We start from the raw sequence: 15,752 nt of genomic DNA, 5'->3' as shown, positions 1-15,752 counted from the left end.
TTGGAGTGATTTGGGTTTATTTTGTTTGGTTAAGTCTGAAAATAGATCTGATTTAAAGTTTAGGGCAAGAATTCAGGAAATTGAGAATGACAGGGCAGCCCTTGCTAAATATACAACATTCATTCATTCATTCATTCATTCATTCAGCAATAGTGTCATTGTTCGTACAGTACCAACCACCCCCTCCTGGTCTAACACATTTGCCTGAAGCTCATTTGTTATCATGGAGAGAGAAAATGTTGGATGTCTCGCTCCATCTAGTGGTTCCTCTATGCAATGAAGTTCATTTAGGATAGATATAAAATTACACTGGATGACTGCATAGAAGAGAAAAGCACTTACTGAGTGAATATGGAGAATAGAGAGAGAGAAGGTCACTTAAACCCTGCGTTTATCCCCGTGTCCGGCTGTGTTCACACGCACACGCTCCATGGCCAGTTCAAAATGGGTCTTTCATAACGGAAAGGGTAAGTCTGATCATGCATTATGATGACTTCATTTCATTTTTTTTCATGGTCACCAAAAAGAAGGACTGCAAGAAAAAATGAACTGCAAAAGAAAGTGAATGAATGACTTCCGACACATAAAATGATAAAGACAGCATGACCTATAGCATTTTTTTTATATATATCTTTTTTTTTTGGCTGTTTTTTTGTACGTGTTTTACTCATACTGTAGCCTACATGTTCAGTGCACTTACACACTCACATTATTCTCTGCATTTGTCCTCTACTTTAGCTTGCTTCTTTACTTGTTATATAAACCTGCCATTGTTTATGAATATTGTTGGCTCATGGCTGGTTTTGTTCTTCTTTTGTAAGTTGCTTTAGATAAAAGCATCTGCTAAATGCATAAATGTAAATGAGAGACAATCAAGTAGAATCTGACAAGGTCATGCCGGCTTGACTTCCTTCCTCCTACTATCCATTACCAAAAGCACTGAAGCCTGATGACTTTTTCAAGGGTACGAGGACAAAACAAGGGAGTGGTCCTGTCCCAGTGGACCAGAACAATGCTACATTGATCACACGCATTGATTTCCAGCTGTTTCACTTCGATCGCTGTCCACACTGCAGACATGTATAGCCGGAGTACCATTCACGCTCCCCTCAGCCAGGATAGAAGTTTGTGTGTATATGCAGCACAAACCCAACACACAATCAGCTGTTTCTTTTGGGACGCCAGGATCTCTGCGACTCGAATGCATTTCAAACTGCACAAAAGCCACTCGTGGCTCTATAAATCACGGATGGAGAAATCTGAGACGTGTCGGAGTCGGCTGACCTCTTGATGTCTGTGTCAGCACATATGCAAATGCTTATTTATGCCGGGGGATTTGGCAGTAGAGAGGTACTGCGGCAGCTCAGGTGATGACTGGGGCTTTTATGTTCGCAACCGGTCTGGAGTAAGAAACATTTTGTTTTGTTAAAGAGGCGGTTGATTAATGTGTGTTGGGCTGGGGTTTTGCTAAACGCTCTCTCTCTCTCTCTCTCTCTCTCTCTCTCTCTCTCTCTCTCTCTCTCTCTCTCTCTCTCTCTCTCTCTAGGGCTCAGCAGGCATGGAGCCTCTCAGCCTGCAGGTGCTGGTGGTTGTAACATGGAGCTTCCTGGGCTTCCAGTGGCTGTTCCATAGAGGTAGCCCTTGGGTGTCTCAGCATCTCTCCAAAGGCTTCCTCAGACTCAGCCCTACACAAAGGACGGAGTGGAACTCCAGGTGTCAGATTTTATCTTCTAAAAGCATGTGTTTTTATATAGCGAGTTTGCCTAAAGTTGGAAGGTCTCTCTTTCTCTCAAAGGGCCGTCTCAACAGTGCACGCCCTGGTTGTGGGACTTTTCTGTCTTTACATATATATCTTTGATGAAGCTATCCAGAAAGACCCAGTCTGGTGAGGATTTATAGATGCAATCCATTACAAATGTGGTGACACAACTTCTTATGCAACATTGTTTCTGTCCAAACTGTACAGTTTGGACTTGAACACTCAAAGTGTGAAATACACTAACCTCTGTGATTACAGGGGAGATGCCACACTGGTGAAACTAAATGTGGCCATTACCTCAGGCTACCTCATCTCTGGTGAGTGAAGGGTTAATGATGAGATTAATATCTATAAATATATCTATATCTATTAATTTATGCACAAATAGAAAAAAAATGCAGTTCATTCACTTAATGATTTAAATGCATATCTTCTATGATGAGCATTGTTCAATTTCTGAATTTTAATTTATTTAATTTTAATTTAATTTAATTTTGCTTAATTGCTTTTTAATATTTAATATTTCTTAATGGAGGCTAAAAACATAAAATAAAATAAAATAAAATAAAAAGCATAAAGTGTCTACGTGTATAAAAAACAAATTTTGGGGGGCATTAAGTAAAAAAAAATATTGATAAGAAAAAGTGAAAAGAAACGTATTTAGTTATTTCATATTTTTTTGACAAATATTTTTCAATTAATTATTAATAGCCCACATTATATTTGTTAAATATACTTTTTACTTTGAAAAATATATATTTTTAGGAATAATGATTAATATTACATTAATGTATTTAAGATGTATGGAAAAAATGTTTCTATTGATGTTACTCTCACAAAGAACACTCTGTTCCTCTTCAGATCTCCTGCTCATGTTTACTTCATGGGAGTCAATTGGAGAGAAATACTTTGTCATACATCATTTTGCTGCTCTCTATGCGTATTACTATGTGCTGGTAAGTTGTGTTTCTAGCCAGTCTGGTTTCTAGCTGTTCAAACTTCCTCAGGATTTCCAAGGTCATTTTGTGCTTTTTCTTCTTCTGTAGAGTCAAGGGATATTGCCTTACTTTGCTAATTTCCGTCTGCTCTCAGAATTCTCCACCCCCTTTGTCAACCAGCGGTGAGTAATATGTAAAAAAATTGATGTAAAACCATACAATGAAGCTAATTTTCTAAATTGCATTTTTTTTTATGTCTTCCAGTTGGTTTTTTCACATGTTGGGCTACCACAAACTTTCCAAACCGAGTTTGGTTAATGGTGTTGCCATGGCATTTGCATTCTTCTTGGTGAGGATCGCAGTCATTCCAGGCTACTACAGCCATATGTACTCGGTCTTTGGCACAGATGACTTCTACAAGTTACCTCTGGGAGGCCGCAGTGCCTGGGTTATTTCTAGCGTGTCTTTGGATGTTATGAACATCATGTGGATGCGCAGAATCATCCGTGGATGTCTCAAAGTCCTTCACTCAGCCTGGTCGAGAAAAGCAGGAACTGAGATGGAAACTAGAAAGACAGACTGACATGACATGGAGATACAAACAGAAACTGAATACATCAGCACACAAACCGCCCTTCTTGTATCATGTCCTATGCTGGAGTACATATGTTTGTATTACTCCCTGCTGCTGTAATGCCGTGACAGCAGTTTTGAGTTTCAAACCGACAAATCAAGAGCTTAGAAAGCCAGTCATTGTATTAATAATGACTTACATGATGTCATCTTCAAATATGGACTCAACTGGAGGAATAAAATCACAAACGCTCTTTCAGTTTTAAAAAATCAGGTGATTAAGTGGCATGAGTCTGATCAAATGTACAATCAGGACAATAGTTGTGGTTGCACTATTTATTATAAAGCTGCTATTAAGATCAACCAACTTGCCTTTATGAATGCAATCAACAAAGCGACAGCACATCTGAACTTCCACAAGGATTCAGTGTGTGCCTGTAGACCACGATAAACAACTTTTTGACTACAATATGGATAAGGTTATATATATAGAGAGAAATATAATGACATTATGAATGTATAGTGGAAATGTGGGTTAAATGTATAGGTGAAAGTTCCTGGTTTCGCAGGATTTGTACTCGAGAAACCATGCATGCCTGCATATAATTATTGCATATATGGAGAGTATTATGTATGTCTGGAATGGAAAGCATATCAGGTGGCACAATGTTATATAATATGTGTGTTTCGTGATGCAGCCATGTATAAGCTTTTTGTAGTATGTGGCTTGTCTGTTGGATTTGGAATAATGACAATTATAATATGTAAGCTTCAGTAAGATAAGGCTTTTCAGGTTATTTATCATTATTTAGTTCACCGTTAGGTAGGCCTACGCGGTTAAACATCAGCAATGATATGACTCTTGAAAAAGGTATGAGTATGAGCTATTCCAACTGGAATGAATTTCTACAAATGCTGTGATGTCAAAAATGCTCATGTAATGGACTGGATGTGTGTTTCTGTGGTGTGGCAATGAATAAACTGCTCAGTTTTACACTTTACAGTGTGTGGTCACATGAGTAGGCCTACATTAAGCCAATTTTGTTATGCTAGTTATTACAAAAATGTAATACAATTAGAAACATGCAGCGTTGCTCACTAGTGTATTGCTTGTTACTCTCAAAATCTCAAATCTTTTAAGTAAGCTAATAATTCTTGTTCACTTCCATCCAGTTCCTCTCTTTTAAAACTCCAGCAAAAGTAATGTGTTTCGGTCATAAACAACTTAGTGTTTTTAACAAACCAGTTTACTGAATGATTCACTTATAGCACTCAATCAGTCACTTGTTCCACAGGGATAATGATATAACCTCCAGAAAGACTAACTAAATTAATCTTTTAGTGATAGGATTTTACAAAATCTGAGATCCACAACTTACCACAGCAAAACAAATATATAGCCTATATATGAAATGCTCTTTTGAAATGCTGTCCTGCAGGAAACAATTGATGGAATTGATGGTTCAGAATATTCAATGAGTAAAATAATATAATAAAAATTATTATTACCATTTTAAATTAAATTAAATTAGATCGTCACTTCAATAAAATAAAATAAAAATACAAACTCCAATCCTCTAGGGGGCAGTATGCATCTGGATGCCCATGCGTGCCACACACACGGCGTGATTACCCACAGCATCTTGGGATATGAGGCATATTTCTGGAGAACGACATTGACAGTAGAGGTGTCAGGTAAGTGTCACTGTTATATAGCGGTTAGTAATTTATCAGAGATATCTTGCGCATGTAGTTTTAACACAGTGCAATTTGAACAATACGAGCATTTAATACCGCCATCTGGACAGACTAGTACATGCTTTTATCTTATGCTTGTGTAACTTACATACCGTTCTATAAGTGAGGAGTCTTGTATAACATTTGTTACACAACTTCCCAAACGCATAAGTTTGTAGTAAATTCTGCATATATCAATAACATTTGATCTTGAAGTCCACGGACTGGTATAGAGAAAGAAAGGAAGACACGTGTGTACAGATTTCCAATGTTTATTCATAGTGACACAGCAGCCAATCAGATGTAGCCTACAGTTTGACAACTATAAGGCAAAAACACTTTCTAATTTCTACAATTTCTAATGTAGATACTCTCCAGTGTACTTTGGCTTGATATGTGGAATACTAGTATTGTATGTTGTTATTTCTTGTATGTTGCATCTATCATAATAATATTAATAAAAATTATAATACAAAGATGAAGTCTCCGATTCACAAAATCCTGCATGCAACTTATAATGCAAGAACACAATAGTTGAGTTCAGATGTTAGATTTAAAGTATTTTATGCGCTTAATATGATTTTTTGCATGCATGTACAGTATATATAGCCTAACTGTAGTAATACCAATATGCTAAATGTAAAGCCACTCAAAACTGTGTTATTTTGTCTTTTTTTGTCTGTGAAGCTGATGGGAGACACTATGTCCAGCCCTACAGGCACCGTGAAGGCAGAGGGCATCATGGTGCCACCAAAGGGCTGTCCGATGCATCAAGATGTTATTAAAAGTGAGAAGGATACTCCAGTACTTCAATAATTATAATAATCAGTTATCTAGAAAAATCCAGTTGTTGTTTTTTTCATGTACAGCAGGGCTGCAGCAACTAAAAATGATTTTCTTAATCGATTAATTTGTCCATTATATACTCGACTAATCGGAAGAAAAAAATATATAACAAAGACTCCTTATTTAAAAATAATAATTGTAATTAATAAGTTGAAGGCAATGAAAACAATATAGCGAACATATCTCTAGGCTGTGCCATAAATTATGTGCATGATTATCATCCATCAGCCACGTCACTTTAATAATGCATTTCTATGACAAAACGCATTTGAACGTTATTATTATTTTTAATTTAGCTTTAACTTCTACCTTAAAAAAAAGGGTAAACAATCATTTGTTTTGTGTGTTTAGAACGTAGTTTGAATTTTAACCCTTTTTTCCATGCACAGCGCTCAGACAATAAATCAATTAAATTTGCTGTAGATTATTTTCATTATCGATTATGATCGATTTTATTGATCAGTTGTTGCAGCCCTTATATACAGAATATACAGATTTGATCTAAAAAAGATGTTCTCCTCAGTTTTCATTCTTAACTTCCCAACAGGTACTCCTCCGCCAGAATGTCCAATGCATCAGGTGTCTGCTCCTGCTAGCGATCAGCTAGAGAAAGCGCCTGATGTACCAACACATCAGGCCAGGGCTTATGAATTTGTAGAGTGCCCTATGAGAGCTGCTGACAGGGCTAAACCCGCAATGTCTGACATTAACCCAGCAAACATGGTACTTTGCCCCTCTGAAATTGGTTACCTGGATGTTTAGATGTACTGAGACTCCTTTCTACCATTCAGCCTTATTTCCTTTCTGTTCTCTATAGATGCCACCACCTAACCAGCAACCTTCACCTGAGCAACCGTTTCCCCTGTCTGTGAAAAGAGAGGAATCTACCATCCCTCGTGGTGGATCTGAGCAGAACTGGGTTTATCCCTCAGAGCAGATGTTCTGGAATGCCATGCTGAGAAAAGGGTGAGTTCCTGATGGAGAAAAAGCGATGTACATCTAATTAGCATCATCACCTTCATTGCTTATGACTCAAACTTTCACCAGATGGCGCTGGAACAAAGATGATATCAAAGAAAAAGATATGACAAACATCATCAGGATTCACAACCAGAATAATGAGCAAGCCTGGCAGGAAATCCTGAGATGGGAAAAGCTCCATTCCAAGTAGGTGGCACGTTAAAGGCAGCTGTGTGTCCTCAGATGTCACCGAGTAGATGATTCCTGATGTTCTGCTGTTGTTCTCCACAGAGAATGCCCATGTGGACCTTCTCTTCTAAGGTTTGGTGGCAAAGCAAAAGACTTTTCACCCAGAGCCAGATTTCGCCACTGGATGGGGTAAGTGATGGTATCCCTTAAAACACATTTATAATATCTTTTAGGATGCAAATCCCTCTGATAAAGATGATCATATTTGGGGGGCTGTGGCATCGAAAAGATTTGAAAAGCCCTGCCTTAATAAAATGTATTTGATGTCTTTGTTTGAATGCTTTCTCTCTCAAAATCATTGTCAGATATAATAAGGTGCTTTTGGTCCTCTGTGTTGTAGGCATGAGCTACCGTTTGACAGGCATGACTGGATTATTGACCGGTGTGGAAAAGATGTCAGATATGTGATAGACTACTACGATGGAGGCCAGGTGTCTAAGCATACTATCCTTGACGTGCGTCCTGCCTTCGATTCCTTAGGAGCTGTTTGGGACCGTATGAAAGTGGCCTGGTGGCGTTGGACCTCCACATGAATATTCTCCACACTGAGTCTTGTGTGATCTATAGGATATAAAGGAACTCATATTTATTAACAAATTTTTTTTTTTTTTTTTTTTGCAAAACGAATCAGATTGACCTTCTTATTTTCCTTTCATGGATTTGTTGATGTGCATATTCAAGACTTCGTCCAATGATATGTGTGAAGAATGCTACAGTGTCACTGTGTGGTGTTGCAGACATACGGTATCGTACTGTAATTAAAGAGGAAATAGCAAAACAAAAGTTTTAGTAGTCTCAACAAGGCATTCTGGCATGCAAATATCCTGTTTTATTTTAAAATATCCACAATGTTAACCATCCAGAGTGACTAAATCCAGCGACTGTGTAAATACTCATACATACTTTTTAGTTTTTCTTCATTTAGTGCTGTTTTCTTGCTTACTTAATTGTATTTATTTCCGCCATAAAGTCAGTTGTTAAAGGAATCTATTATAATGTTCATTAAAATGCTCTCTTGCTGTGTTTTTTTATCTGCTACTAACATGATGTTCAAAACTAAATTTGAAGATTAAATATTTCAATCTACAGAACAGATATCAAATACTTTGTTTGGGTGCTGTTAAACAAGAGCTCATCATTTATAGGCATACTGGTTTTTGGTGTGCAATTTCATTTTCTTTACATATTATCATTTGTTTTTGAGGATTTTAGGGATTGCAATACAATAAAATTATCCAATAACAAGTATTTTTTAACAGTTTTAATATTTCAATCTATGTTGAAAATTATAACACGTTGTCAGTCGGAACTGATGTTCTGTTATAGTGTTTCTACACGGAATGTGACCGTGTAGATCAATAACAAACCGGTCATGTAACCGTTGACAATATACACACGTTAATTCCTATGGTTAATTCATAATGTGGCATTTCGCTCGAATGCAAACATGTCAAAAGAAGCGTTTGATGAAATGTCAGTTTTATCCGCCATATACTGCGAGCAGGGCGAATTCGAGCTGTTAGAAGAGTCACGTGAGTTCTTCTGAATTAATTTTACTATTCTACCCGTGTTTTTTATATTATTTTATTTTTTATTGAACTGAAATAAAATGTAATGACCAACCCCTGGCTTAGAAAGCCAGGCTCTGATACAGTTTGAAAGAGATCCACATTCATTATTATAATGGATTAACAGAAGCAATTGTAGCTATTGTCTTTTGATAGGAAATAATAAGTTTGCACCATGAATTTTGAATCAAGTTATATGGGATTAGAACTGTTTCTTTTTGATGAATAGACCATGATCCACAAAATAAATGTTAAACATTTTACAAATTCATCAATAAATGGAATGAGATACAGAATTATATGTGTTTCACAAAAATGAATTAAATTCACAAAGAATAAAAATAAAATGAGATAAAAATAAATAAATAAATTATCTCCACCCACTTTCTATTCAAGCCAATCAGATAATGGCTACATTGCACTGACCAATTGTAGCACAATCCAATTTTTTAAATATTTTTTATTTGCTAATCTCATTTTATTTATTTGTATTGTAAATTTGTATAACATTTATGTTGTGGATCTCATTCTATTTGTCTGTGAATAAATTTAATTTTTGTTAATCTCTTTACATTTATTTGTGGATCATTATCTATTTTGTATTCCTGTTGCAATTTCATTTTTAAATGCAGCTGAGAGGGGAATCGTATACCGCATACACACACTGACAGAGAGGGACAACGAGAAGACCCCGCTATGCCTTATTTTCCACATCTCTCCCAACTACCCCCACACTCCTCCAGATATCAGCATCAGTTCCAGCCACTTATCGAGGAAAGAGTGTCATGACCTGAGACAGCAATTACTGGCCACAGCACGATCACTTCCACCAGAGCCCATGATCCATGGCTTAATGCTATGGCTTCAGGAAAACTTCTCTGACTTGACCAAAACACCAAGCTGCCATTCAGCAGAGGTCAGAGCAGAAACGACTGAAGAAACATGGACCGCTTTACTACATTTAGATCACATGAGATCCAAAGCGAAATACATAAAACTGATTGAAAAATGGGCTTCAGAGCTGTGTCTCACTGGAAGACTCTTTACGGGCAAACCGATATTGATTCTGCTGCAAGGAACGAAGGAAAATATTAAAGTATGACTCCAAAATCATATAGTATGAACATTTATTGTCATTTTCCCAGACATTTGATTCAATAACATATTATACACGCATTAATACCACAGCCATCACTAAATGTTCTGGACATCTTTATAGCATATATGCCCTTTATTTCCTGATTCCTGACTAACTGTAGTGTTTTTATTGGATTTGGTTTGTGTCATTTGTGTATGCATTCTTGTGACGTAAGAATATACATTCTAAACTGACTCTCTATAGGAATACATACACCTTCAGAAGACTGTAAAAGTTGATGTTGATTCTTCAGGGAAACGCTGCAAGGAAAAGATGATGAGCGTCCTTTGTGAGATTCCACAACCAGAGGAGAGGAGAATGTAAGAATACACTTTTGTGTGATATATTGTTAACTATATATATACTTCACTGGCCATTGTTTAAATTTGACAGCTGGCTTTTTCATTATTTAGGATGTCTACATTTGAAGTGAAAGACGTTTTATCACTTGATGACCTCAAAAGGGAGTTTGATCTGGTTGGACTAACCGAGCTTTATGACCAGTTTGTGCCCTCACTCATCTGACAGGACAGCTGCTGTGTAACACACACTCTCTCCACTGGGTGGAGCCGCACTCAACAACTCTGATGGATTCCCATAATAAAACACATCATGTCATTTTATTTAATAGCTTATAATGCAAAATATGCTGTCTTACAATATTCCCAGTTAAACTGTTTATAACTATGTCAGTCCCAGGTCTGAAATACAGGACATGTATTTCACCCATATATTTTACAAAGATTTTCAGATGTCCACTTGAGTGGACAGTAAGCGTTCATGTTTTTAACTGAAGAGATACTGTATTAAACATAATACAGTAATAGCACGTAATACTGTGTAACAAACCAATGAATAAAATTATATAAAATCATGTGAAAACTATAAAATATATACAAAAAAATAAAGCTTCAATTACTGCAAACGCAATTGAGTTTGTTCCTGTTCAACCAGCAGACAGAAGAAATTCATACAAGTTGGATTTAGCGTGTCTTTTGATATCAGAACATGAGGATGTGATCAAAGATCTGGTGGAGGTACAACTCTGTAGAAAATGCTCATGCTCCCTCCAGTCTACCAGAGTACGTCGATTATGTTCAAAATGTACAAATGTAGCTCTTCTCTCTTGAAAAACAGACTGAAATCTACATTGATCTATTGATGTGTTCAGACTGTGGAAAAATTCGCGATCACGTGTTTTCAAATCTCATTTGAAATGTGCAGTGTTGGGAGTAACACATTAGAAGCGTTACGTTACATTGCGTAATCAGATTACTTTTTAATGTTACAAGTAAGGTAACATTACAAATAACATGCATTATGTAATCAGAATACTTTTTAAGTTTCGAGTTAAGTAACACATTACAAGTAACATGCATTATGTAATCAGATTACTTTTTTAATGTTACAAGTAAAGTAACACATTACAAGTAACATTCATTATGTAATCAGATTACTTTTTGATGTTACGAGTAAAGTAACATTACAAGTAACATTCATTATGTAATCGGATTACTTTTTTGATGTTACGAGTAAAGTAACACATTACAAGTAACATTCATTACATAATTAGATTACTTTTTATGTTACAAGTAACACATTACAAGTAACATTATGTAATCGGATTACTTTTTTGATGTTACGAGTAAAGTAACACATTTCAAGTAACATTCATTATGTAATCGGATTACTTTTTTGATGGTACAAGTAAAGTAACACATTTCAAGTAACATGCATTATGTAATCAGATTACTTTTTTAATGTTACGAGTAAAGTAACACATTACAAGTAACATTCATTATAGGATTACTTTTCTGATGTTACGAGTAAAGTAACACATTACAAGTAACATGCATTATGTAATCAGATTACTATTTTGATGTTAACACATTACAAGTAACATGCATTACGTAATCAGATTACTATTTTGATGTTATGAGTAAAGTAACACATTACAAGTAACATGCATTGTGTAATCAGATTACTATTTTGATGTAACTGCAAATTACAATCTAATAACATAATTACATTTATTTACAGCTAAAAAATGACTGCAGATGAAGTATTTTCAAGAACAACAGTCACAGTAATAATATGAATTGTAGCTGAAATATAGCTAGTGATGCATGATGTCCAAGTTAGTGGACAGATGATTAATCAGAATTTCCTCCCAATCTAAAATCAATACTTGTAAGGTTTAACAATGATATGGCATGAAAGGGTTAAACTGACTTAAAAGAAATGTGCATGAATTTAGTAACAACAGCACTTGAGCTGCATGCATTTTAGAAGTTTGTAGCAGGTGCTTTGTTTGACTTGAAGTGGTGCTGCGCAGAAGTCAAGTCAAACAAACCTACTGTCAAACCTGATGATCATGTTCTCCAGTATGATTTCAGATGATACAAAGAGTTTCAATGGAACAACTTACCATCTGTACAAAGGGTCACGTGATCAACGTCACACAACACATTTACTTCTTTGATTAGTGACGCACAAATCTTAAATATTTATAATTCATTAGTCATAATGTTTTTTTTATATTATTTTTAAATCTCATATTTTCAATGTCGTCTCAAACTTTTGGTCCCCAAAGTGGGAGTGTACCCAAATGTAGTGACATGGGCTGCATCCAGAATCACATACTAGGCTCTAGGCTAGGCTACAATAAAGTAGGTGAAAAACAGTATGTGACAATAGAGGAATGTCCAAATTCACAGTACTCATAAAAAAGTAGGCAAAAAGCCGAATGACCTACTACTTCCGGCGAGATTCTGAAGTGTGCATATGGACATTTTACTATCCCATATTACTAGCATTTTTGAATGCCAATGTAGTAGGCTAGGTCACATGATAATGACAACATAGCGATAGTACGTCCAGATTACATTCATACTACACACACCCATACTATATAGAACATACTTTTTCAGCAGTTGTGAAGTAATTGCTTATTCAAAATATGCGAGAATATGCGATTTAGCTGAGATTTGAATCGTAATGACACAGTTAAAGCTCTAGGGGGCAAAAACAAGCCGTAGTTCCTGCTTCAGTTATTTAGGGAAAAATTAATGATCTTATCTGCTACAAGCTACAAGAACAAACACTGTACAAAGTTTTCCTCTTAATGATGAGAATAGAACTCAGTGTGTTTCTTTAAAACAATTAAAACAAAGTAAATCTTCGTTGAGCGGTTGATGTGAAGATGCTCTTTAAATTAAACTTGTAAATTGAATTTGGCACACTCACTGACCTTACAGACAGTTTTGCACTTCAAACAAATTAAGACTCTTCTTTTAATTTATGAGTATTTTTCTACAGGTAGAAATAACAAGCTCTCTATTTTATAAGAGATTGGTTTTTGAGCATCAACTTTAATTAGGCAAAAGGTAGGAATGGATTCTGTTTTTAGCTCTGTGTTTCATACTCCCACATACACACGTTGTATATAGCTGGCTGTCATATTATGTTTACCTTATGCACATTGTGCAGACAGCTGCTGCCTTGGTGGGTCCAGGAGCAATTGACATGAAATTTCTTTTTTTAAACATAATTAACAAGGCTTAATGAAAATCACCTCCTCGCCCTTTACAATGATCCACTCTGAACTATAAATTCACCTTGCCTGACCTTTTCCCTGACATGTTCTTACAAAACAACACTGCTTGTTAAATGTCATCCACTCAGTGGCATTTACTTGTATAAAACAGGGCTTTGATCCAGAGGAGAAGCATTTCCTACATTTACTAGGCCACGAGGCCACTCTCGGCGACCCCGTGCGCCTGCTACCTGTTGAACATTTTAATTACGGCCCATTAAAACGTACAAAGGTTAGATTGAACTTAAAATTTATTGCCCAAATGACATTTTAGTTTGGCAAATTAACGCTATACATCTATGACATTTGTTCCTTGCTTTTCCTGATCCAACTAAAAGCGGCGATCTGGAATTCCATCCGACTGCTGGAGATTGGCTAAATCAATGCAGAAGCACGACTGAGACGAACCGCCGCGGCCCACCGTGTCCAACTCTATCCAGGTCGATGCGACTCTGGCACAAGAATGCCCTCGACAGCCAGATCTGTTGTCACCCAAACCTTACGGTTAGCCTCAGTCTGAAGGATCATGCAAGTTTAATTCCAAACGAAATGTAATCACAGCACACAGATAAGGGTCACTCCTCACCATACAGCATGCTTTAATTTAGTCGTCACCTTTTATAGTAGCACCAATAGTGCTTTATAGCCTACAATACAGATAGTTTCAAAGCAGCTTTACAGTGATAACAGAAAAGGACGCATTTCGCCTGTTGTTCAGCTGAAGTCAGTTCAGTGTTGATTCAGTTCTGTTATAGGCTAAAGATCATCAACTATTAAATAAGTTCAATTCGACTATATAAAGCAGCTCTGCGGTAGTGATTTCATCATCCAGCTCAGTTCAGTTCTCATCAAATAGTGTCAGTGCAGTCAGATCAATAATATTGTTGAATATTAAGTGTCCCTTAAGCAAGCCAGAGGCAAAAAGGAACCCATACTCCATCCGTGACAGAATGGAGACAATCCCCTGTGTAGATACGGTCTCTGCTTACATTCAGGGCTGAGTTCTGGTCGGGTCTAGGTGCAGGTCCACCATCTGATCCGGATACGGCCCGGATTCAACTGACTACGGATAAAATATTAGGATAAAATAATGGATATTGGATCAAATATTACAAATTTTAAAGGAATGGGAATAATATAGTTAAGTAAATTAAGTAAATCAATTGTAGTGATTGAAAAAAAAAAAAAAACCTGCAAATTATATTTATTTATTTAGCCTACCATGTCCTCAGGTGCACATGAAACTTTTAACACCAAAAACTGACAATTAAATACTCCAGGTGTTTCTTCGTTGTTTTCTTTCATTTTTCCTCCCAAACAAAGGTTTTCTTGGGAACATTGTTTTATGTTGTACTAGATATTTAACAAAAGTCTGGTCCTAAATTATGTCATTCTCCAGGAAGTGACATCAATCTTGATGGGGAGGAAAACTACAGCACAAACATGAGTGAGTATTGACAACGTTTTGTTATATCTGCTGTTTTTTCTGAGTTCTACAAGTATTCCACCCTGTTACATCAGCCGAAAGTGGTGGTAGCAATTTTTCAAAAGAAGTTTGATATCAAAATCAACTTCTCTAAGCTAACTTCCAGCCCCTCAATGACTCATTTTAGCTTTGTACTTTTCTTACAGTTGTGTACATAATTATGTTAGGCCTATAATCAGTCATTTTAAGTGCCTGAACTTGACCAGAGCATATTTTTGTTGTTCTCCTTTTATAGCAATACTTACACGTTTTTCAAGTAACAGAGTTGAAACGGTAACAAAAATGACCCGTAAGCTATAAAGTAGACATTATAAAAGACAACTAAATAGATGAGGCTTAGTAAAATTCTTATGTGGATAATCATTTTGGACTCGTGTTAATGCTCTGATCCCGTCTGGTTGCAGAGGTGCACATCTGTCTTTAGCTGTGGATTCTCCATTATTGAGCTCATATTCCCAATTATCATGATAGCTGAGATGCACGGGCTTGTTTGCATGCAGAGACACACTCCTGAATAATGTGGCGCGTGAATGCAAGCCCCCCTTTTAATTAAACAGGAGTACTGAGGATGTTTTTTTTAGGTGAGAGATAAACCTGCTGTTAATTAAGTAAAAAAAAAAGACAGAAATGAGAATCTCGGATGTGGAGCGAACACACAGGGAGGCTAAACGCAGGGTAATTTGAGGAATAGCTGGTGTCTGGGCAATTGTAATTAGTTTGGGCTGGGTTAAGACATTTGGGTAAATATTTAAATGTTGAATGTATCGAGAGAAATCATTATTTCATAACATGTTATTTTGTTTTGTGTTTTTGCTGTAGACCGTTTTCTTATATTGCTCTAAGACGGTGATACAGGTGGAAATTGTCAATTAATAGTTGTGAGCTTGTGCGAGGCGTTCCTGA

The 15,752-nt window shown here is 36.4% G+C and overlaps 3 protein-coding genes across 6 annotated transcripts; all 3 read left to right on the top strand.

Moving 5' to 3' along the window:
- The first annotated feature begins 343 nt into the window (after positions 1-343).
- LOC308696307 (TLC domain-containing protein 4-B) lies at positions 344-4,270 on the top strand. 3 transcript variants are annotated; one of them, XM_081374855.1, is made up of 7 exons: positions 344-467; positions 1,547-1,713; positions 1,796-1,885; positions 2,018-2,076; positions 2,621-2,715; positions 2,806-2,879; positions 2,962-4,270. In XM_081374855.1, the coding sequence occupies exons 2-7, from the start codon at positions 1,559-1,561 to the stop codon at positions 3,278-3,280; spliced, it is 792 nt and encodes a 263-aa protein (XP_081230981.1). In that variant the 5' UTR covers positions 344-467; positions 1,547-1,558; the 3' UTR covers positions 3,281-4,270. The 3 variants fall into 3 exon arrangements, with proteins under 3 accessions (XP_081230981.1, XP_081230980.1, XP_081230979.1); XM_081374854.1 differs by lacking the exon at positions 344-467 and adding an exon at positions 972-1,367; XM_081374853.1 differs by lacking the exon at positions 344-467 and adding an exon at positions 975-1,405.
- A 592-nt stretch (positions 4,271-4,862) lies between these two features.
- On the top strand, positions 4,863-8,308 carry hccsa.1 (holocytochrome c synthase a). Its single transcript, XM_081375538.1, has 7 exons — positions 4,863-4,965; positions 5,695-5,794; positions 6,401-6,576; positions 6,671-6,819; positions 6,901-7,020; positions 7,105-7,191; positions 7,403-8,308. The coding sequence occupies exons 2-7, from the start codon at positions 5,698-5,700 to the stop codon at positions 7,593-7,595; spliced, it is 822 nt and encodes a 273-aa protein (XP_081231664.1). The 5' UTR covers positions 4,863-4,965; positions 5,695-5,697; the 3' UTR covers positions 7,596-8,308.
- A 70-nt stretch (positions 8,309-8,378) lies between these two features.
- Positions 8,379-10,696, top strand: rwdd3 (RWD domain containing 3). 2 transcript variants are annotated; one of them, XM_081375536.1, is made up of 4 exons: positions 8,379-8,594; positions 9,263-9,726; positions 9,973-10,088; positions 10,182-10,696. In XM_081375536.1, exons 1-4 carry the CDS (start codon positions 8,510-8,512, stop codon positions 10,291-10,293), a joined length of 777 nt encoding a protein of 258 aa, XP_081231662.1. In that variant the 5' UTR covers positions 8,379-8,509; the 3' UTR covers positions 10,294-10,696. The 2 variants fall into 2 exon arrangements, with proteins under 2 accessions (XP_081231662.1, XP_081231663.1); XM_081375537.1 differs by having other exon boundaries at positions 8,390-8,594; positions 9,263-9,546.
- Positions 10,697-15,752: the final 5,056 nt, after the last annotated feature.

Source organism: Scardinius erythrophthalmus (assembly GCF_964197995.2).
Source record: "Scardinius erythrophthalmus genome assembly, chromosome: 9".
Taxonomy (NCBI): Eukaryota; Metazoa; Chordata; class Actinopteri; order Cypriniformes; family Leuciscidae; genus Scardinius; species Scardinius erythrophthalmus.
Note: the sequence above shows the minus strand (reverse complement) of the source record. Positions and strands in the feature narration are given on the sequence as shown.